The 25224-nt window shown below is 42.9% G+C and overlaps 1 protein-coding gene across 2 annotated transcripts in view; it reads right to left on the reverse strand.

The window, feature by feature from the left end:
• Positions 1-8992: 8992 nt before the first annotated feature.
• Positions 8993-25224, reverse strand: part of syt9 (synaptotagmin 9) — a 103013-nt gene continuing 86781 nt past the window's right edge. Inside the window, exons 4-7 of one of the 2 annotated variants that reach the window (XM_002938037.4) lie at positions 16160-16280; positions 14057-14228; positions 13753-13882; positions 8993-9858 (exon numbers count right to left, since the gene is read on the reverse strand). In XM_002938037.4, coding sequence (XP_002938083.2) covers positions 9790-9858; positions 13753-13882; positions 14057-14228; positions 16160-16280 — 492 coding nt within the window. In that variant the 3' untranslated portion in view covers positions 8993-9789. Of the gene's footprint in view, positions 9859-13752; positions 13883-14056; positions 14229-16159; positions 16281-25224 lie in introns of those variants that run through there. The other variant, XM_004913448.4, reaches the window with a different exon arrangement.

Here is a 25224-nt window from a genome sequence, read left to right on the forward strand (position 1 = left end):
TCTATCAATTTCAAACCCTCCAACCGACCCAAGTACAGATAGATGATAGATAGATAGATAGATAGATAGATAGATGATAGATAGATAAATAATAGAGAGATAGATGGTAATAAAACAGACAGATGATAGATGGATAATTTGATGATAGGTAGGTAGATAGATATTAGATAGATAGATAGATAGATAGATAGATAGATAGATAGATAGATAGATAGATAGTAAAAAGACAGGCAGATGATAGAAGGATAATTTAATGATGTGTAGGTAGGTAGCTAGATGAATAGATAGATGGATAGATGCTAGATAGATAAACAGACAGAGAGATAGATACTGTAGATGATAGATAGATAGATAGATAGATAGATGATAGATGATAAGATAGATAGATAAATAGATAGATAGACAGAAAGACAGACAGACAGACAGACAGATAGATGATAAGATAGATAGATAGATAGATGATAAGATAGATAGATAAATAGATAGATAGACAGAAAGACAGATAGATAGATAGATAGATAGATAGATAGATAGATAGGTGGATGATAAGATAGATAGATAGATAGATAGATGACAGAAAGACAGATAGCTAGATAGATAGATAGATAGATAGATAGATAGATGATAAGATAGATAGATAAATAGATAGACAGAAAGACAGATAGCTAGATAGATAGATAGATAGATGATAAGATAGATAGATAGATAGATAGATGATAAGATAGATAGATTAGATAGATAGATAGATAGATAGATAGATAGATAGACAGACAGACAGACAAACAGACAGATAGATGATTGATAGATAGATAGATAGATAGATAGATAGATAGATAGATAGATAGTAGAGAGATAGATGGTAATAAGACATACAGATGATAGATGGATAATTTGATGAGGTAGGTAAGTAGCTAGATGTATAGATAGATAAATAGACAGATGGATAGGTGTTAGATAGATAAACAGACAGAGAGATAGATCAAGATGAGTCCAACACAACTTGCCCTCAGTGCACCAATATGGGCGCTAATACGAGTCAATTTTGGACAAACCAGATGACTTATTCCAGTGATCTTACTAGATGTTTTTTGTTCATTTAAGGCCCCCAACCCCAAAACAGCCTAATGGTGGCCTGAACTAATTACACTGATTGGCATATAGATGAGTACGGGGGACCTATCGTTCCCAATTATTCATGACAAAAAAGACCTACAAACTTAAATAGTAATTATATTATTAATATACCAACACTAACCCTAATAATACTGGTTTCTAGCAATGATGGAGCATTTATGAGACTGCTGATTCATTATGGCAACCGACGTCTACGCTCTTACAATGTGGCCCTTGTTCTGGAGTCGCCATGGGAACCCCCGTGCAGCCTGGGATCTGGCCGTTGCTATTCATGTTGCACAGCAGCAAACAAAACCGAATTTTGGCATTTAGTGGATTGAACAGACTCCCAATGCTTTCCCTTTGTGTGGCCCTTGGTGGTGTTTACATACAATCATGGCAGCTTGGAGACCCAGGCGCCTTCAGACAAAAGGTTCTGTTTGCCCAATTCATTACTGACTGCAGTTCAGAACAATATTTTGCTGTTTGGGCCACATCTGGTTTTCAAAGAAAAAGCTTTAAATACATATTTCCAATTTTCAGTGCCATAAATTCAGCATGGGAACTCGGGAACTTAGGAACTCAGGATCGGCCCAATCCAAAGGTGGGCATATCAAGGAAAGATACGCTTGTTTGGCGACCATACCAATAGAACAGATACGTCACTGTAGGCCCAGCTTAGCTTTCTGGTGGAAATCATCATGGGTTAATGGAAATTTTCCTAGAATGGGGCCCACTGGGGGTACAATATGGTGAAAACCTAGGGGGGCAGCAGTTACCTACCCATTCCCAAGTATTCCCAAGATTTACTACTGGCCAGGGATTAGGATCATTCTTTACATAGCAAATAATTCCCTCTGCCATTTAAACTTTTATTCTTGAACCAACAAATGTATTTGTAGCTGTAATATTGGTGTGTAGGCGCCATCTCAGTGCATTGTGCCTGAGTCTGAGCTTTCAGCCAGCGCTACACATTAGAACTGCTTTCAGCTAACCTATTGTTTCTCCTACTCCCATGTAACTGGAGGAGTCCCAAGCCGGACTTGGATTTCTTACTATTGAGTGCTATTCTGATACCTACTGGGAGCTGCTATCTTGCTCCCTTCCCATTGTTCTGCAGATCGGCTGCTGGGGAGGGGGGGGGGATATCACTCCAACTTGCAGCGCAGCAGTAAAGTGTGACTGAAGTTTAGGAGTGCACAGGTCACATGGCTGTGGTACCCTGGGAAATAAAGAATATGGCTGTGTTTTTGAAAAACAGATTACAATGCGGGATTCTGCTGGAGAAGCTCTATTAACTGATGGGTTTTGAAACTGGAAGAGGAGGAAAACCACTTAGTGCTTGAGAGACAACACAGAGCCTGAACAGTAGTGCAAAGAGGGAGAAAGAGAGACAGAGTTGGAGCACCCATACCCACAGACAGTCAGAGGCACTCTCCCACAGAGGCAGCTGATCACCTACCAAGCTGTTGATGCTCTTTCAAAATATTTCCTCCTATCTTCCTATGGATAAAAATTCAATAGACAAGGTGTTACATGAAACTTGTATATATAAATAGATGTTGATTACATCCCATTCTTAAGAAAACATAATCTCCCTCCCATTAGTTGCTCTTCCCTTCCCAGTCTTTCATTTAAATGGTGCCTAACGAGACGATGGTTTAGATATCAATTGTGTAGAGCAGGAATTGGCATCAATGGTATTGGTATCAATGGCTCTCACTTGGCATTGTAGAACATCAACAGAAGATGACAGTTACGACACCTAAACAATTACCTTTGGAATTATAAAACGATGTTACTGATGGGTCCCCTGGGTCAGATGGGCTAGGGATGAATTTTGGGCAACCATTTTTTTTGGTTGGGAGCAGATCAGATTGGGGGAGTGCTCTCTCTCTGCTCCCAAAGGTTTCCTGCCTTGGAACCTAAGCGGCTGCAGAAGAAGCATATGAATATGAATATGGCTTGGATGTGGCTCCTACAATGGCGGCATTTTGCTGGTTAGGGTCGGGGCAGGTAGAGTTTCTGATCCACACGTCACTACACCACATTAAATCATAAATACAGGCAAGCTTTATAAAGTTTTTAGACTGAGGGGGAGAGGTGTCGGTTTGAAATGTCTCGTCTACAGAATTATCTGCAAGACATAAAGGAGACTATTTAACTACATCTCATTCCTTCTGTGCAATCATTTTTTAATATTTCTAGATTAAAAAATCACATCTTGTAAAATCCAACACCGCTACCATTGTTTCAAATTTAATTTCATGCCAAGCTAAATTGCCTTGTATCCAATTAGCATCCAATTGCAGCCTGCCAGTCATCCCTCCTTGCTCTTCTACCCTAGCTACATCCGTATCCGAGCGGCTCCTATTCGTGCTGCATACGAGTTTAGAGATGTGCGTCACGCCACAGGTTCAGTCAGCCACGGGGGTCCCTGCTCTAGTGGAGCTCACAACCCAGTTAGGCTCTGTTTCATCAAACACCAAGTAACCTGCCTGTATATTGTTAGACTGTGAGGGACACTCCTATACACAAGGCTCAATGCAAGGAGAACCCTAGTAAGAAATGACCCAGGGCTGGAGGCAGCAATGCCACCTATTGTACCTCCATGCCATCTGATACCCCTACTGATGAAGAATAAAAAACAATGCTACGAGTCACTGAATCAGGTAACCTATTGTTTCTCCTACTCCCATGTAACTGGAGGAGTCCCAAGCCGGACTTGGATTTCTTACTATTGAGTGCTATTCTGATACCACATGCCCCCTTATGAGGCCCAACGATTGGACAGGGTCCCATTAGCCAAGGTTGCAAACACATGAAAAAATTGCTGCTTCTGGCTTAGTTCTGCCTAGGACACCCCAAATCTTTCTATCTAATCTAACTGACCTCCAAGTTGAGCTTCCAGAAGAATCTAGGACAGCAAATAGGCATTATCCCAGATGTGTCCCTATCTGGCCTGGGTCCACCCAACAAAGGCTCCTAGAGCAGGGCCGGAACTAGGGGTAGGCAGAAGAGGCAGCTGCCTAGGGCGCAACGATTGGGGGGCATCAGGCAGGAGCCTCTCCTACCTACCCCTAGTCCTCTGTCTTTAGTTATTGCCCCCGCCGCTTGTCCTTAGGCGGTGGGAACAATGATCCATCACATCGCGAACCCCGCCCCCCCCCTGCGACTATGCATGTGCACCAAAGCGGGGGGATGAGGAAGGTGCAGGGGCGAGGTGGCCGACTGGGTTGCCTAGGGCGTCTGGTCGGCTTGGCCCGCCCCTGTCCTAGAGTATCTCAATGTAGAATCCAGCAGTGGCTTTTCAGTACTTTGTCCCTTGCCTTAACTTACGCCTAAACACACATCCATCCTTCTTCCTTGATGGGGAGTGCTCAAGAGAAACATCTTAGGGCTAAAGTAATTACAGTGGCAAAGCTTGTTATTGCGTATGCTCCTGGTTGGTGAGCAGTGCCAGAGAGGCTCCATATGGATGTGATGCATCTAAACATAATGTTGGCCAACCCTGTTGCAATAATCAGGGCAGGTCCAGGGCAAGGGAGGACACCATGGGGCATTAGTGAGGGGGAAGGGAGTTTTTTGGGGCTTTTTGTTTCCTTCTCAGTTAAAGTGCTATAACAGATTAGAAGGGACCCCGGAACCGGAATATCTCCTCCTATTGTAGTTTTAGGCTATACTTATAAGTTTAAATAATGCATCCTTCTGATTGGATGAGATATACAGATATGCATTTATAATCTCACCTAAATATGTCATTTAATGCAACAGCTTCTTTAAAAAAAACACAACAAAACAAGCTAAAATGGTTGAAGTGAGGGGAGTGTGGGGCAGCAATGCAGTACACAACCCTCTAGCCAAGACTTTCCTTCACCAAAGCGTTTCCCGGGCTGTGATTTGATAGTAATGGTTTAATTGGGGGGCTCTGCCTGCACATAGCATTTACACATGAACGGTTCCCAGTAATTACACATTTCTGTGCACTTCAGGCTGGTGTAATTGCTGCTTGAAGCCCAAATTATAACTTAGCGGTAACTGTAGATTAGGCGCCGATTATAAATCTTTTGCTTTTATAAATAAAGGAATAAACTGAAACGGTGCTTTAGGGAAGGAACTTGAAATATTGAAGAAATGTAAAAAATTCATCTTATAATACTCAAAAGCCATGTGTAGCAGCGCTTTGTGATGTCATAATGTATCAAACAGTGCTTGTGATGTCATGATTTATCAAAACAATGCTAAGTGATGTCATGATTTATCAAACAGTGCTTGTGATGTCATGATTTATCAAAACAATGCTAAGTGATGTCATGATTTATCAAACAGTGCTTAGTGATGTCATGATTTATCAAACAGTGCTTAGTGATGTCATGATTTATCAAACAATGCTTAGTGATGTCATGATTTATCAAACAGTGCTTGTGATGTCATGATTTATCAAACAATGCTTAGTGATGTCATGATTTATCAAACAGTGTTTAGTGATGTCATTATTTATCAAACAGTGCTTGTGATGTCATGATTTATCAAACAATGCTTAGTGATGTCATGATTTATCAAACAGTGCTTAGTGATGTCATGATTTATCAAACAATGCTTAGTGATGTCATGATTTATCAAACAATGCTTAGTGATGTCATGATTTATCAAACAATGCTTAGTGATGTCATAATGTATCAAACAGCGCTTAGTGATGTCATGATTTAGCAATCAGTGCTTAGTGATGTCATGATTTATCAAACAGTGCTTAGTGATGTCATGATTTATCAAACAGTGCTTGTGATGTCATGATTTATCAAACAATGCTTAGTGATGTCATGATTTATCAAACAGTGTTTAGTGATGTCATGATTTATCAAACAGTGCTTGTGATGTCATGATTTATCAAACAATGCTTAGTGATGTCATGATTTATCAAACAGTGCTTAGTGATGTCATGATTTATCAAACAGTGTTTAGTGATGTCATGATTTATCAAACAGTGCTTAGTAATGTCATGATTTATCAAACAGTGCTTGTGATGTCATGATTTATCAAACAATGCTTAGTGATGTCATGATTTATCAAACAATGCTAAGTGATGTCATGATTTATCAAACAGTGCTTAGTGATGTCATGATTTATCAAAAAGTGCTTAGTTATGTCATAATTTATCAAACAGTACTGAGTGATGTCACTTGACTCATTGAAACCTGTATGGTATTGGATACTAGGAGACTTCTATTTATTAAGACAGGTCCTCAATTGCACCCCCTATTTAAAAAAAAGATGTTCAAGTCCAAAGATCTGTAAAACTGGCCTGTGGCCCTGTGCCTTTCTATGGTCATAGAACTCCTCCTCGACTTTCTACACAAATGATAATATCCAGCCCCCCCTCCCCCCCATCCCATTCTCACCCACGGGGCCCCTTCTGCAACTGATTAGTGCAATGTAAAATGGGAGGGGCTGAAACAGGTGATACCCAGACTGAGATTTGAGGCTGCAGGTTCCCACCAGTCCCACCTGTAGATTATAATAAATAATGGACCCCCCTCCTAAAATGTATATATATATATATATCTATCTGGTCACGTAACTCCTTGGTGACTTCTAATGTCTTTATCAGTTACAGTCGGGGGTACATTATCCTTTATATGCAGCCAATAGCAATGTGTCAGTATGGGAACCAATACAAACAGAATACAGGCAGGAATGACAGCCGCCTGGGCACTTAATGTTGTGCTTTAATCGCCCCTAATCACAATGTTTTCCCGCTGGTTCATGATTTCGCCCTCCTGCCTATTAATTGGACGTGGTTTTACGCTCCTTCCAGTGCCTCAAATCCATAACGGTAATGGGCACGGGGAGACGGGGAGAGTGAGACGCGGCTGCACTCGCAGAACATGAGGCTGAGAAGCCAAAACAAATCTTTTTTTTCTTTTTTTGCCGAGCCGTTTTATAAATGATACAATACGTGCCCAAATTACATATATCCCAGTGCTCTACTGAAGTATATAGTATACTGTATATCGTTTTTAAACTAATTGCCTTCTTCTTCTGCCTCTTTTCAACTTTCAAACGGGGGTCACTGACCCCGGCAGCAAAAAACTATTCCTCTGTGAGGCTACAGTTTTATTGTTACTGTTACTTTCTATTACTCATCTCTGTATACAGGCCATTACCTATTAATATTCCAGTCTCTCATTCAAAGCAAAGCCTGGTTTCTAGGGTAATTTTGACCCTAGCAACCAGATAACTTCTTAAATTCCAAACTGGAGAGCTGCTACATAAAAAGCTAAAAAAAACATAAATAATAAAAAATGAAGACCAATTGCAAATTTTCTCATAATAGCATTCTCTACATAAAGAAAACCCCAAGTCCCAAGCAATCTGGATAACAGGTCCTATACCTGTATTTCATTACAATCACCTCTTTTTCTGTATGATAGGCAGGAATACAGGTAGCGCCCCAGCTCTGTGCAAGAGTAAACATTTCCAGAAAATGAGTTTAAATATAACGATCTAATAAGTCACCAAGGAGTTCCATGACCTTTTATACAGGTGACTTCATATTTTACAACAGGGGGTAAAGTCACATGACAGTAATGACATCACTGAGCACTGATTATAACCGATGACATCACTAAGCACTGTTCGTAAGGATGTAAGGTATTAAACATGTATAATGACACTTTCCATTAAAAAAAGAGGCTGTTGTTGCTGTTTGTCAATGGCTGACTGCTTGCATCACAAAATGGAAGGTGCTATGGGAATACAGTTGGGGGTGTGGATGTCTGGACATAATGAAGTGAGGGAAAAAATGTCTAATTCTAATATGGGGTATGCTGGGTGAGTGTGAATAGCAGTAACCTAACTAGCACCCCCTGCGCAACCGGGCCCCCCACTGCGCACCTGGTAAGTAGGACCTTGGCTCACTCTGATGCCCAGGGTGGCACCTTTGGCTTAGCTTGTATTTCAGCCATATGGCTACAGAAAAAAACCAGAATCTCTGACCCCTCTGCTGCCTGTAATTCTCCATATCATAGCTGAGGGCAGTGCAAAGACCTAATTCTCTGTCATCTTGCTGCCCTGTACACTGGGTATGGCACAATGGCACATAAGCACAAACCATAGGCATACATGTCTGGGCCCTCTTCGCAAATATACTCTGGCATAATTATCTCAATGTGACGGGGCCAAAGGGGAATGCATGCAAGCCGCCATGGTCTTTGCACTGCGGTTTGCAATGTATTCCTAAAGGGTAGGCTAAGGGCAACATGGAGCACCACTGGGCACAGGGTTCTATGGTGTCCTATACTTTCTGCCCACCCTAGTGCCTAGGCCCTGGACATGGGTGCTTAGCGGATGAGGATTAAGGGGACAATTTTTCATCTGGGGCCTTTGCAAATGACCCCTTATATCTATGCTCTATCAATGCTCTACTGGCCCACCTGGGAAAATCCCAGTGGGCCCTGATCATGTTGGGCCCTTCCACCTTCCCACAAGCAATGTAGGGACATCTTTAATTTTTTCCCCTGGAGGTGCAGCAAAGCTAAGTGAAAAGGGGCAGCGGGGAAAGTTGAATGGGGCAGCGAGGGCTGGGTGGTGGGCAATTGACCCCAGTCTGACTGTGGATAATAATGTCAGTTGGTGTTACTTACTGAGCTTTAAAGGGCATTGGCACATGGGGTGATTTGGGGAACTTTGGCACAGGCAATTGTTTGTAGCTTTGGGGGTACACTAAATTGCCCTATCAAGAGATTGAAGGCAATAGTGCCTTGGAGATGGCCACACCCCCCTTCAGGGCATTCACAAACCACCCAGTGGGGTCACTTACCCTGTTTGAGCCCCCATAATTATATACCATGAAACAAAGGATTCTCATTAAGGCACCGGCTGCAATATACATCATTTTATTAAGAACAAAATAAGTCGAACATACTGGGTTTATAGAAATAAAACACAGTACATTAAATGCGTGTTTAGAAGATTCTGATTTATATAAAATTTGGAAAAAATCGGAATGGTTGATTTCCTCTCGTATCATGAAATGGAAATAAAACATGCACCACCAACAATACGGTATAATAGAACAGGCCGTCAGCGCCAGGAGATGTCAGTGTAACACTAGGCTGGAAGTGTGCTTCAGGTCTAGTTTCCCATAGCAACCAACGGCTTACTGCTCTGATGTTTGCTATGGGTTACCCCAGCAATGGAGCAGACTTCATGCCTCTAAGTACAATGCCCCCCGACACTTCTCTATCCGCGACGGACGGTCTTTGACACTGCAATAAACACCATTTGAGGAGTCAATGTAACACTGACGTGATAGGACTTAATACAAAACAGAACAGACTGGAATTAAGAGTCAGAAACGATAAGGTTGGATGTGTAGGTGTCATAATTGCAAGTTATCTCAGAAAATACAGAAGAATACGACGATGTGCGGAGGAGACGTATACATGGAATCACCGGCATGCCTGAGTCCCATTCTAGTCATGTAGGAATTAGCCAAAGGGAGAAATCAGCAAAGAGGAGAAAAAGAACCCAAAAGAAAGTGAAAACAAACAATATTGTCTCATCTTGGCTCTTCCCTTCCGGCGTCCGAGGGCGCGGGCAGCGCTTTGATGGTGGCACTTCATGTCCTTGGTCCCAGTCTCCGGCATTTTTCTCTCCCCGGAAGAAACCTTCTCATTATGGAGAGGGGGGACCCTTCAAAGAATTGCACGACCCGTTGCCTGTGGCTGCGGCCTGAGCAGACCACTGCATAGAGAAAAGATAAGAGAAGCATAAAAGGGGAGAAAAAAAACAATAGAACAATAGAAAAATAAAAACAAAAATGGCATGTGTTATTATTGGAATTGCCAAATTCAGTGTTTTGGGAACCAAACTGTATAACTATGATCCCAAGCAGGGTTAGACTGGGCCAGTGGGAAACCAGGAAAGAACCCCGATCAAAAGCATAGCCACTCCCCTGCTGACCTCCCTCCTCCAATAAGGAATGCAAGCTTGGGGGCGGGGTTAAGCAGTTGGTTGACGGGCCCATTGGGGGTGTGGGTCACTGTGGCTGCCACCCCCACACACCCCAGTCCGATGCTGATCCCAAGGCAATCATCGGTCTGTCAGTTAAACCATCACAACTATTAAGTTGCCCTTCTGCATAATGCCCAAGCCAGGATTGGACTCTGTAGACCAGCGGTTCTCAACCTGTGGGTTGTGACCCCTTTGGGGGTCGAACGACCCTTTCACAGGGGTCGCCTAAGACCATCGGAAAACACATATTTCCAATGGTCTTAGGAATAATTTTATGGTTGGGGGGTCACCACAACATGAGGAATTGTATTAAAGGGCTGCGACATTAGGAAGGTTGAGAACCACTGGTGTAGACTATGGGGCTCATTCCCCAAGGCAGTTGCAACGCTGGAGCTACTGCCACCAGCAATCACAGCAGACTTATGGGTGAAAAGCACTGCCTTATGGGTAAAAAAAAGTGTGAAAAAGGAGCACCATCTGCCATGTTTTTTGCACCAAGCTCCATAGAGCAGCAAGACCCCAGGCAGAGGTGCTTTCTGAAAAAGCTTTCGTGCCCCTTAGTGCTCTTATATTTCTGTCCGGTTAATTAACCTGTTAACTTCCCTCATGTCCTTTCCTAACCAGAAGAACATCAGATCAGCCCTCTTTCTTTCTCCTGACAACTTCCTCGACTACGTAATGTTCAGAAAGTGACCAGCAGGTGGCGTTGTTGTAAAAAAATGCATTCATATTAACAGTACTTTATCCCTTAATATCTTGGAAAAAAATAACAATAATGGTAAATTACAAAAGGGCTTAGAATAGCACTCTCATCAATGTTACATCAACTTATTTGAAAGGTTTACTTATCCTTTAGACAGACAGAAATGTAACAAAAGCACCTATTTAATCCCTTTTGCCTGATTCGGCACAGTTGCTGCTGCAGAACGAAGCAGAACCTTTCACCCATGTTTGAGCGCTCGCCCATAGCTGGTTAAACAATGTGCTGCTAAATGTGATTTCATTATTGTTCTCGCTGTATTTTGATTATTCCCTGCTATTGCGACGCATCACTCCCCGTCGGGCCATTTCTCATGGCTCCCACCTGTTTCGCCCGCACTAATTGCACGCTGGTATGTACAAAGCTCTGCCATGTGACTCACTCGGGTGCGCCACACAGACAGATTAGGAGTTTATATGGATTGTATTAAACTCACACAACTCTTCTTACACAGTCATCAGAAATGTCAGACATATCATAAACGCACCAGTGTGGGGGGGGGAGTTATTATAACAGCAGCCGTGTAACTCCAGCCCAGGATGCCTGGCAGTCAGATTGGACCCCCCAGTGAGCCACAGGGCTGTCACTTTAATAACATAATATCAGCCATGGCCGGAGAGGTGGTAGGAGTCTCAAACAGGCAAGGACAATGGCCAGAGCTGAGCCTAAATTGAGTTGCACCCAAGTCAAGTCCTGCCATTATATGCCCCTCCTCCCCCATCTTTCCCCTCCCCCCTTTGCTTGCTAATTTTCTCCCACAATGCAGGCAACTTCACCACCTCCATGCGCTACTCATCTGGTCTCTGTTGGCCAATCCTGATGCCTAGGGCTGGAGTTTAAAAAAAACAGCAGAGCTATGTGTTTAGGGTCCTAGTTCCCCCCCTACCATTGCACCCTAGGCACGTACCTCTTCTGCCCACCCCTAGTTCCAGCCCTGAAGATAGCACCCAATCGTCTTACTATAGTCTGTGCCGGGCCAAATGGCCACCCATGGCAAGCCTTGATCCTCCCCTAGAAGGTGATGATTTGGGGGGGCAGGTATCTCTTTGTAACCCTTTCCCCTGCTTCTTACCCATCAAGCACAACAAAGATCCTTCAACTGGAAGCCAGACCTTTCCCTAGTTCCAACCCTGACTGTATTAGCTCAAAAACACAGCCCCACGGAGGCCAAAACCACTCCCTGTAGGCTACCCTTGAAATGGTCTTCATAGGCAGCTATTGTGTCACAAGAGCATACAGATAATATCAATAAAGGTCAATGGGGAGGGCAGAATCTGGCCCTTGGCAGTGCATTTTTGGGAGCACCCTATGAGCCATTACCCTAAGTAAGAGGTCGGGGGGCTAGGGAAAGCCAAGGTGTTTGTTTTAACAGGTTGGGAAGCTTGGAAGAGACACTGACATGTTCCTATAGAAACCTGGAACGTGTCAGTATCACTTTAATGGTGAAGGTATATTTATATTATATATTTATGTAAAGGTTGCATTGCTGTTTCAGCCTTGCCTAGATTGCCATTGTCCCTGGCTGGTCACAGCCTTTCACCCCTTTCCCTTTCACCTTCCTATTGTTATCAAATCTCATGATGCCCCTATAGGAAGCGAGGGGTGTGTCCCAGCAGCCTATGGGGTAAGTATGAGCCTCATTGGGGTGTAAACAGACAATAAAGGGAATAGAGTTACAACTCTATACTTTCTTCTAGCAAAGAAGGCCCCATAAATCAAATTTCAAGTGCTTTTCTTGATGATTGAATATTCTCGGCTTCCAAACAACCTGGTGAGTTGGCTCCTTTACAGAAGAAGTTACTTGTTAATTTTACTTTTTAAATGATACGTGCACTTTTGCCTGTTTGTATAAATTAATCCAGATCTCATCTTGGCGAGGATGAATCACTTTCACGGGCTCCTGCTAAGGTGCTGATTTTTCTCAGCCCACAGTACAAACAATGACAAACTCCTCCTGAACCATTTATTTTACATTGCTTCGATCTGGAATTAACCGTTTCTTTGGCTCAACCTTTCCTGCATTGTACCTCCAAGCAGGAGCTCTTAGTTCTCACAGACCACCCAGACATGGTTCCTCAGGGGCAATCTGCCGCCCAAGGTGACAAAGGACAACTGCATCATGGTGGCTCATAGCCTGATTGTCCTCTGCTACTACATGTCCAGCAGGCAATCATGTGGCCAGGAGGGGAAAGGTTTAGCGTTGCCACCTTTTCCGTGGCACCTTACCAGCCAATGATGTGGAGGCATGGGGGGATTGAAATATATGTGGTGTTATAATGTGGAGGGGCTATGATGCCGGGGGGGGGGGAGCAGAGGTGCTAAACTGTCTGGAAAACCAGAGGGAGCTGCAGGGTGAAAGAGGTAATGGGTGGGATGGAGGGGGAGTAGCAGGGGATGAGGCAGGGTGGGGGCTGAATTGGGGCAGGCTGGAGGCAGAATATTAGGGATTACAAATACCAGCAAGTACTTGATTATCAAAAGTTTGTGGACCCCCTCACCCTGCACAGGCAGCTCGGCCCCCAAATTATCTCCTTTGCCAAACTGCATACCCAATTACATGACCGGCCCCCTCCCCCTCCTACCTCCCCCATAACAGGTCATTATGTTCATGACACAGTGAAGGATGGGTGATAGTTTAGGAAGGCACAGTTTGAAGGGTAGAGAGACAAGAGACGGACATAAGCCAGGCCTGTTAAGTTGGTATGGACAGCAGTGAGGTTCATACAGCCACAGTAAATCCCCCTTTGCCCATTGATTAAAGTGGCCCTCTTGACAGGTCTGTGCTGTTGATAGGACAACTGAACGCAAATATTTCCAACCACAGTGAAAATACTCATGTCAATATGGTGGAACGTAGGTCTTACCTCAGTAAGAGGATGCCAATGTGCTATAGGTTTCCTTGGGTACGACAGCATCTCGCTCCAGTGTTCCCGGCCTAAACTCTCCGCATCGTTGCCAACTTGACAGATACCAATAACCTCATTGTGACCTACACTGTGAAAAAGTTGGATATTGTTTTTCTGAAAATGTTAACTAGTAACATGGCGCTGAAAGCATCAATGGCAATTGCAAAATAATAATGTGTATGAACAACCCAACCAGAGACATGCAGTGCACCATCGCTCCGGTTGCGCCCAACATTACAAATAATAAACTCTGATAGCTCACCGGTCGTAATCCATTACGGCTATTAATAAACTGATTTGATCAATATTTTCTGGAGGGACATCGAACACTATGGCTTCATTGTAAACTGGATTGAGGGTGTTCCTCTTTGTGGATGTTTTCCTTTTCTTTAGCCTCCTCCCTTCGCACATGATTGAAACCTTCACGTAGGGATCTGCAGGATGACAGGAGGGGAAAAAAAAGGAGGAAAGATTAATTTGTAAGCATTAGGAACTATTGGCCATTGTCTGTTTTATACTCATAACTCAAGACTTGGATTTGAGTCCCTTATCTAGTACAACAGGCTCAGATATGTTTATTGGACAGCAAATATCATAACCCCAATGATGTATAGATCTTCTTATCAACTTATCTTCTGCTCTGCCCACCCTATACTTGATAGCTATTACTGCCTTGTCCCATCCTATATTCCATCACAATCAAGCTAATACAACATACATAAAGCTCTTCTACTTCAGCCTACTTTCTACCTTGATCACCTGAAACTCCATCAATATCCCACCCATACAATGGACAGTTCTTCACATTCAGCCTAGGTTATGTCTAGTCCATCCTATCATACCCAAAGAATGCAGAGATTGTATCATTCAGCCTAGGATCTTCTATTCTATAAATCATCAATATCATAAACAAATCTATATATAATTTGTCACATTCAACCTTTTTTCTGCCCTGTCTATTCTATACTCTTCCATGATCATGCCCAAGCATTGCCTAGTTAGTAACATTCAGCCTAGGTTCTACCTTGTCCATCACTATCACACACTCAACGTCTAGATTTTTTCTTTTAGCCCATTTTCTGCCTTGTCCATCTAAAATTCCATCAATATCACATCCATACAAGGTGTAGGTCTCCATATTCATCCTAGATTATGCTCCATCTATTGTGTACACCATCGCTATTATACCCAAAAAATTAGAAGATCTCATGCGACCTAGAATCTCCCTTGTCCAAACAATAAACCATACATATTATATACATACATGATATACGTATTTAGCCTAGTTTCTGCCTTATCTATCATATATACCCTCAGCATCATTCATTAATATGTGTTCTCTTCTCATTAAGCCTAGGATATGCCTTGTCCACCATATACTCCATCACTATCACACCCAAAGAGTGCAGAAATGTTCTCATTCAGCTAAGGATCTTCCTTGGCCATCTTATACTCCATTGCTATCATGCCCAAACAATACAGCGCCTTCACCCAGTAATATTTATACGTAGGCAAATTAGTGAAGCTCTGTAAAGCACAAATTTGGGGCAGGGAAAAAAAAAAGCAACAGGATCTTTTTAAAAGATATAACACGTATGTCCTAAACCAGGGATGGCCAGACTTGATTGCGACCGGACCGGCACGGAATGCGGAAGTGCAGCGTGAATGCGTACGTACATGATGCAGCATACGTACACATTCACACAGCACTTCCGCATCCCCGGCTTGATTGCAGTCTACCAGAAATCCATAAGGGATCATCTGGTGGACCACAATCGACGTATGGGCCACCCCTGTCCTAAACTATCTCATAATTTGTGGGTGAAAGCCCAACTGCATCTATTTCAAAAAGATAACCTAAGCCAGGGATCTTTAACCTTTTTTACTCAAGAGCCACACTTAGATGTAAAAAGTGTTGGTGAGCCTGAAAAAAGTTCTTTGGGGATGCCAAATAAAGGCTGTGATTGGCTATTTGGTAGCCCCATGTGGACTGCTGGCCTGCAGGAGGCTCTGCTTGGAGTAAAACTGTGTCTTTGGGCTTCCAAAACTTGCCTCCAAGCCAAAAATTTAAAAAAATAGGCACCTACTTTGAGGCCACTGGGAGCAACATCAAAGGGGGTGGGGAGCAACATGTTGTTCACGAGCCACTGGCTGGGGATAACTTAGGCCCTAAGCTTTCAGGGGTAACTCAGCTTCCTCAGGTGAAACCATCACAGTATGTATGTATCGTAGGACTGAGTCACTTTCGTTCCAAACAGTTAATTATGACTAACTTTCCTGAATACCTTCTGCCATATGTTGAGCTGGATATTTATAGAAGATGAATTCCAAGAAAAATAACTTTTCAATCAAGCAACCTTCTCACCTGATGCTCCCGTGATATCCATGGCCTTCAGGTTTCTTGCCTTTATGATCGTAATTGTGAGCCTTCCCGCAGTAGGGAGATAGCAGAGCGAAAACATCAAATCACCAAGATCAACGTTATCCTGCAAAACAGAAAGGGCTTGAAAAACTAAACACAAGACGCAAGCCTATTTATAGTTCCGCAAACTCCCGAGCAAACAGCCGGCTTTAGTACTCCAGCTACAAATCCCATAGCACTGTTCTGAGCTATCAAACGGAAAAGAATTTCCTAAAAGAGCTCCATTTTAAACCCAATTATTTCCATCAAAGGGATGAATTACTTTTTTTTTTTCTCCGTAAATCACATTTTAAAGGTTACTGTATCTAGAAGGCTAGCTGTCTGTCAAGTAAAATAATATTTGCCTTGTTCCTGGATGGAAGAACAGTGAATATGCATTATATCAGAACAGTTGCTATTAAATACATCCATCATGCTGTAAAAAAAAGTCAGCAAAAAGTCAGATTGCAGAGTTTTTTGTATTTTAGGTTTGCAATTACCTTCCATTTTATCCCTGTGTAACTTTAGATAAAACTGTGTATGCTTGATAAAGGGGTCACGTTGCCCCGAAACGTTGCACCTCCGCAATAAAAAAATTTTTAAGGGTTTTTCCCTTGTTTATAGCCCTGAGTGCCATTTGCTTTTTTTGTGGTTGTAACTTTAGAATAGGGACATGGGAAACCGGTTTAAGCAATCCTGGTTATAGTTCAGAGCAATCACCAGCTGGCGAACAGCAAGTAAACAGAGCCCCCACAACTAGCAAAACGAGACTCTAGAGCAGTAGCCCTCAAACTGTTAGGCTGGCCACCATAGGGTGGCTTGGGGCAGTGGTGAGCTCAGTCTAAAGGCCATTGAGTTTGAGAACTAGGAAGAATGGCAGTTAACTATTCTAGATACTCCTGAAAGCCCACCTTGAACACCAGTTGGGTGAGATTAGGGGCGAATATGTAGTTTCCGTCCTAGATATTCTTGATTATGAATGTCTAACTATGACTGAATTACTGATACACCAACAGTTTTCTATACCTGTAACCATTTAATTAGATAAGGGGAGCCCTGGTCAAAGTTCGAACCTTAAGGGGCCTTGAACAAACATTGGACCTTCAAGGAGGGCTTGGTCTGTAAATGTTTGGCAACCATCGTTCTATAGGTCCAGGCACAAGGCAAGGGCTTGTGACTGCTTCCTATTACATCACAAAATATGGCAATCACCCCCCACCTTGATGCCTACTAGGCATCTTGAAGTATCTTGAGGATACTAGGGTCATTACATAAAGGGTCATAGCAACTCTCCAACCTATCACATTTTGTGGAGCATCGGTCTCCAATATATTTGCCCTCTAGCACTGGTATTAGGCCAGCAACGGGCATCGACTCCCAACATATCCTGAGTGACTATTACAAGAGTGTTGCCCTAGTGTTCTCCAAAGGGGGCCCCAGGTGTAACTTGCCCATCTGTCAGAAGCAGCTATAGGGGGAATATATAGGCAAATTCACAAACGTCTCCTCTCTGCTTCAACTTAGCATTGAGGATGTGAGATACTAGGATGTAATAAGTGGGACACAAGTGTACAAGTGTTGATTTGAGCCAGTGATCAAAAGTATCTACAGAGGAAGCAGACCCTGTGGTTGCAGGAGGGCCCTTAGTTACTGAATTTGGCCGAAACCAAATCCTTCAAAAAAAAAAGGCTGGATTCACCCTGAATCCCGAACCGAATCTGAGATTTGGTGCATCCCTACTTTCACATAATAAATGGCTTGCAAGACCCCAAAACAATGTACATATCAATTCCCCATCCTCAGATAAACCAAGTAACTGGCAGGAGCAGTGTTTAACTGTTCACTAGTAGGTCCTGAGACTTTTCTTTTTGAAATTACAGGTTCCAGCAAACCTAATCCATAGGTTCCAAGAAAGCCTTTATTTTTGTTCTACTTTTTATTGTCCGTGTGGCTTATCCTGTAGCGATCAATAGGGATAAGCACAGGACTTTGTAACAGCCAACCAGATGAATGCTTTCATCATGTTAACTGTATTATTACCATCAAATCTAACTGGTGATTGGAAGGTATAGATTGCAATGCTACGGAAAAGGTTTAGTAACTTACTTAGAATTGTGTGTCTCAACTGGGTATACATGTAAAGATCTGGCTGACCAACCATGTAGTGGGTCAAATCAGCTTATTTTAACATTCTGGTTCATGGGCCAATGATCAGGTTATTATGAGGTCTTATGTGGTCATATTAAGAATTATGGGCCGCCTCCTGGGATCATATGACTCACAGTGCACACAAACAAGCCAAGGCACACATACATGCTAGGCCCCATCAGCCAATGAATGGGCAAAGTTCTGCCATTTACTCCCACACTACTTCCTGTTACAGTTAGAGCTGCATTATTTCCTGTCAGCTGATCTCTGAGGGAGCACACAGCCCATCACTAAATGGCGGCTCAAGGGAAAGGATGTAAAAGGGCAATATTTACTGATATATATATCCCAGTTTAGGGAGATTCTTTAATAGGTCACTTAACATAATATAAACTGTCTGTTGGTTAAGTGTTCATTCTGGGGGGATAGTGTTCCTTTAAGCTGTGTCATTACTAAGGAGTATATTTATAATGCTGTGTAAAAAGTGGATAAAACATTAATGGTGATGTTGCTCGTAGCAGCCAATCAGATGCTTTGCTTTTCTAACTTTTGAAATCTAATTGCTGATTGGATGCCTTGGGCAACATCACCGGTAATGCTTCACTCCACTTTTTACACAGCATGATAAATATACCACTAAGTTCCCCCTAAGCCCCCCTAACCCATAAGCCCCACAACAAAATCCATTTAAGGGCCCCCTATATTTATGGAATAAGACCCTAACCCTTGGACATAATATATTATACTAAGCTTTCTACATGGCAGCCTCCGCACCTATAGATTTTCAACTGAGATTCACTGAGCTAATGAGATATTATGGAAGATTATATGATATATTGCATTAACCAGCCATTTATATATCTTTTTTACTCAGAATTAGGGACACCGTTGCGGCCCAGAAAAACTCCATTTACATTAAGGAAGGAAGTCGGCACGTGCCCGTGTGTGTGTGTGATATAAAAGCAATTTGTATTTTAGCACCGAGTGCTCTGCTTGAGCGCAGATGGGTCAATGAAAATGACAAAAGCACTTAATAGCTCATCTGTGTTCCAGCATAAATACCTTTCAATTCTACTTTGCTAGCGGCTCTTGCTGGGGAGACCCAGGGTTCTTAGGAAATTCATTTCCATACCTATCAGAGGTTTTAGATTAAACATTGCTGGAGCTTTAGCAGGTAGATACAATTTAAAGAATCAGTATTTGCCATTGACAAAGAGGAGGACCGGCCTGAAGATGGGCTCTCAGCAGGCATAGGTCGGAGTTTGGGTGGAAAAAGGGACAATATTGAAAGGGTTTGTTTGAATAAACAATTAAATAATACATCGTTATTAATGACAACCAGTGGGCTGGTTCGTTACTACCTCCACAGTGTGGGCAAGGCGTCTGCTCAGTTAAAGTTGCCCACAACTTGCCCACGTGTTCATTTGAAATGGCTAATCATGCCTGATCTTTGCCCTAAAGCTGTGTAATGCCAGGGTGGGAGGCACAGATGATCGGTTTGATGACATGACTTTTCAGGATAACGCTAAGCATTTGTAGCAGATAGAACTGACAAATAGTAGTAGCTTAATGTTGCTGATTTTTTTTTCTTTTGTATTTTTGTCTGTGCAACTTTTCCAACTGTGCCCTCCCTGCCCCCATATTAGAGCACAAACACTGGATGTAATACAAAATAGTGTATCAATTGCTCAGGTTTAGCAGTAAAATCCAATAAAGTTTATTTATATTTACACATGAATGCTACATAGCCTTACGCGTTTCGTACCAAATGGGTACTTAATCATTTAAAGTCAAAATGGCCAGTCACATTTCAAGAAGGTTGACCAATCACTTGGCACATAATTAACTTTAATTATATGTCTATTGTGATTGGTCAGCCTTCTAGTAATGTGTTTGCCCATTTTGACTTTAAATGATTAAGTACCCATTTGGTATGAAACGCGTAAGGCTATGTAGCATTCATATGTAAATAAATGTTATTTGATTTTACTGCTAAACCTGAGCAATTGATACACTTTTCTCCCAGGATCCGGAGCGCCTGCTTATTCCATTTTTGTATTCCATATTGGCTCCCTGGTGCTGAAGGTCTGGGGCATGAGCACCTGGACCCCCAACCACTATTGGTAAGATTTCTACTCAGTTTGCTTAGCCCCATATCCCTCATTTGATTTCCCCAAACACTGGATGATAAGGACTTCTCTTGTGATACTGGCTCATTCCATTTAATTTCCTAGATGCTTTAGAAGTGATTCCATACTCCACTCTCTGTTACCTCCTTAGAGACTCCAGTAACACTGCGATTCCTTCTTGGAAGGACATGAAATCCACTGAGACCTGGTGTAATTGCCACAGCAATAAAAACCCAAAGTCAAACTACTCCAAGTTTTGTTGCTGGGAGAATTTTCTTCTTTCCACTATCCAATAGAATCACGCCTTACAAATAGGTATATGGTATAAGCCTTTTTAATGTTCTCTTTGCCCTTACTTCTAAACATTTCCTTATTTTGGGAGGAAGCATGGATACACAAATATATATAATGCCCCCCTACACTAAGATCACAGTGATTGGGGAAGGACCGGGGTTAATCTCATCCTGCTCTTCCACCATCATTAAAATAAAAGGAGAAGTAAAGTGATGTAAAAGAACTTGTCAAGGCACAGGGTAGGTAAGTACCCAGGAGGGTTGCAGTCTTTAGGTTGAGTAGCAGCAATGGCAGAAGAGGTATTTTCTGGCCTACAATGAGGCTATACCTACCCACCAAGGCAAGGATTGCAAAATGCCTACACAATTTAGAATGAACTCACCAGAACATTAATTCCACATGGCTATGGCCTAGAGTGAGGCATATGTTGAAGGCCTATGGGGCACATTAATTTAGATGATTGTCAAGTGGTAAGTGTCAATCTTATTTGGCCCTTGATCAAGACCAGAGATTTGCTAAAACATAGGTTTTGGACTTTACACCCATTTTGTGGTGGCGTGTATTTTAGTTAGGTTGAAATGGTTGATAAAGTAAGTCAAGCTTTAGTTGGCATTAACATGGAAGCCAATTTTTTGTTAATATCTGTGCAATAAAAGGGGATACTTTCATTTTCAAACCTATGTATTTGGTGTTGTAGTGTGGCTAAACCCAAGGATATGTCCTCTTATGCTCCAAGGATATGTCCATCTGAGCAAGAGCTACCAAGCAGTGACTCCAGTTGTTCCGACAGACTCATCATGGCCCAGGTGAGGATATTTTAGAATCTTCTACCAAAGAGGTCTATTGACCTCAGTAGTAGGGTATACTTTACTTTTAAAACCTACGTATCTGGCGTTGTAGTGGGGGAAAACCCATGGATACTTCCATCTACTGTATACCCCAAAGGTATGCCTACTTATACCCCAAGGATACTGTATGTCCACTTATACCCCAAGGATATGTCCACTTATACCCCAAGGATATGTCCACTTATACCCCAAGGATATGTCCACTTATACCCCAAGGATATGTCCACTTATACCCCAAGGAAATGTCCACTTATACCCCAAGGATATGACCACTTATACCTCAAGGATATGTCCACTTATACCCCAAGGATATGTCCACTTATACCCCAAGGATATGCCCACTTATACCCCCAAAAGTATGCCCGCTTATACCTCAAGGGTAGGTCCACTTATACCCCAAGGATATGTCTACTTATACCCCAAGGATATGTCCACTTACACCCCAAGGATATGTCCACTTATACCCCAAAGGTATGCCCACTTATACCCCAAGGATATGTCCACTTATACCCCAAGGATATGCCCACTTAAACCCCAAGGATATGTCCACTTATACCCCAAGGATATGTCCACTTAAACCCCAAAGGTATGCCCACTTATACCCCAAGGATATGTCCACTTATACCCCAAGGATATGTCCACTTATACCCCAAGGATATGTCCACTTATACCCCAAAGGTATGCCCACTTATACCCCAAGGATATGTCCACTTATACCCCAAAGGTATGCCCACTTATACCCCAAGGATATGTCCACTTATACCCCAAGGATATGTCCTCTTATACCCCAAGGATATGTCCATTTATACCCCAAGGATATGTCCACTTATACCCCATGGATATGACCACTTGATCAAAAGGCCATCAATCAGTGACTCAGGCTGTTCCGACAGACTAACTATGACCCAGGTGAGGATATTTTAGAACCCCCTATTGACTGACCTTGTAAAACCTGAGTTCTCGGGCACATAAATCTCTAGAATTCTTTCACTGGAAGAATTTCTCCTGCGGGGGCTGACTTCTTGCATTAACCATATGAAAGTGAGCGCTGAACACTCATTATGTCCTCATTAGTATTAACGAAGGGAAAATTGCTTACAACTGCTGGAGATGTAGATGCCAGATAAGAACAACATTACGGTAGCATTACCGTGGGCTTAGCAAACAAATGAATCGCTCGCTGCTTAATTACAGCAACAGATCATTTCCTCTGGAAATATTGGAACCACCGCCCTCCAAATAATTGCCCGTAAACAGAAGGAACAAATTCATCATAGGGGACTGTCTAATTAAGGCTCAGCGTTTCAGTAGGCGCTGCCAAGGTGAATTCCTTGTCGTCACGGCCATAACATTTCTAAAGCCGGATTTGTTGTTTTTTAATGAGTAATATGTTAGGGCGCCCAAAAAGTGCTAAGGGCTGGGAAATGACATTTCATTTTTATTATTGACAGAATGGGACGTAGAGCTATTCACAGGCTGGGATTTTTTTGATGGAAATAAAGGTCTTTCAAATAATAAGCCCCAAACATTTCTACTTGGCAAAAACTCATTAAGTAAGACGAGCAAGTGGAACTGGTGGGACCACAATATACAGTATACTCCCTATAAGAGCTTTTCAGTCTTCATGATCGTCCAACCTTGGCTCTTCAGTCTTTATTGGACTAGAGTATTATAATTATAATCCCCCTTCAGATATCACGGGTGCCTTATTCCTTAGCGACCCCCTTTGTCTGGGCCCCCCACTGGGACTGGGCATATCTCAAGGCTCCCACTACACCCCCAATGTTACCCTTTACTCCTCCACTCCACTCCATTGAAATGCATAAATTATTGCCCAAAATCCTGAAATGCAGTGGAGCATCCACATCACTTCACTTTTCCAGTTTGTACCTTTGTAGAGGTGCAATATCAAGTGCCATTTTGGTCACGGTGTTACATGCAAGTGTTACTAGGCGCAACAGCTTTTTGGTTCCCCAATCACCCCAGTTGGTTGGCTTACTATACACTATATAAACTGACAGTCGCTGGTGGCTCCTCAGTTCACTTGTTGGTTCGAGTATAGAGAAACCTCACCTCTCTATAAAAACCAGTGTATATAATTGTATATTTGTACTTCACCTCAATGTAGAGACATAAGATCATTAGATGAGCAGATCATTAAAGCCCCATTATACATTGATTTATGAGACGTACAGAGAGACGCAGCATCATTAAACACTCGGGGTCATTCCCGGTGAATAGACATATGGAGCAACTACACTAAATACTGTGTCATCCAAAGCTGATCCAGTGTCGCTATGTAAAGAAGCATTCGTCACTTTCCTCACTCAGCCCACACTATCCATATTCACTTCTGAAATACATGTAAATATACACTCTTACGCCCACTCACATATGGCAATAGGATAGTCAGCCTTGGCCGCCTCAGCTGTTGCAGGACTATAACTCCAGGGTGGGGTGCTGGGATTTGTAGTTTAGAAACTGTTTCTGGCAGCCCAGAGGCATCACCAGTCAGAAGCCGCTCTGCCCCCTGGTGACCTTACTGTGTTTAATTTCAGAGATGGGAACCTTCAATGCACTTGCGCACAGAACAAGTCGCTCCCTTACCTGGTATCATAGAGTTGGTAATCAACGTGGGCACAGTACAACAAATACCCCCCAGTATTAAGTCAAGACAATTAGGACCATAACCCACCGATCTACTCCAGGCAGTTACTCCCAGACACACACATCCAACCTGCTTTGACTTGACACCCTACCCACTATCCCCTTAGCCATTACTTTGAGTCCAACCTGCTTGACTCCCTACCCGCTATCCCCTTAGCCATTACTATGAGTCCAACCTGCTTGACACCCTACCCACTATCCCCTTAGCCATTACTTTGAGTCCAACCTGCTTGACTCCCTACCCGCTATCCCCTTAGCCATTACTTTGAGTCCAACCTGCTTGACTCCCTACCCGCTATCCCCTTAGCCATTACTATGAGTCCAACCTGCTTGACACCCTACCCACTATCCCCTTAGCCATTACTATGAGTCCAACCTGCTTGACTCCCTACCCGCTATCCCCTTAGCCATTACTATGAGTCCAACCTGCTTGACACCCTACCCACTATCCCCTTAGCCATTACTATGAGTCCAACCTGCTTGACACCCTACCCACTATCCCCTTAGCCATTACTTTGAGTCCAACCTGCTTGACACCCTACCCACTATCCCCTTAGCCATTACTATGAGTCCAACCTGCTTGACACCCTACCCACTATCCCCTTAGCCATTACTATGAGTCCAACCTGCTTGACTCCCTACCCACTATCCCCTTAGCCATTACTATGAGTCCAACCTGCTTGACACCCTACCCACTATCCCCTTATCCATTACTTTGAGTCCAACCTGCTTGACACCCTACCCACTATCCCCTTAGCCATTACTTTGAGTCCAACCTGCTTGACACCCTACCCGCTATCCCCTTAGCCATTACTATGAGTCCAACCTGCTTGACACCCTACCCACTATCCCCTTAGCCATTACTATGAGTCCAACCTGCTTGACACCCTACCCACTATCCCCTTAGCCATTACATTGAGTCCAACCTGCTTGACTCCCTACC

The sequence above is a fragment of the Xenopus tropicalis genome, chromosome 4, assembly GCF_000004195.4.
Source record: "Xenopus tropicalis strain Nigerian chromosome 4, UCB_Xtro_10.0, whole genome shotgun sequence".
Lineage (NCBI taxonomy): Eukaryota > Metazoa > Chordata > Amphibia > Anura > Pipidae > Xenopus > Xenopus tropicalis.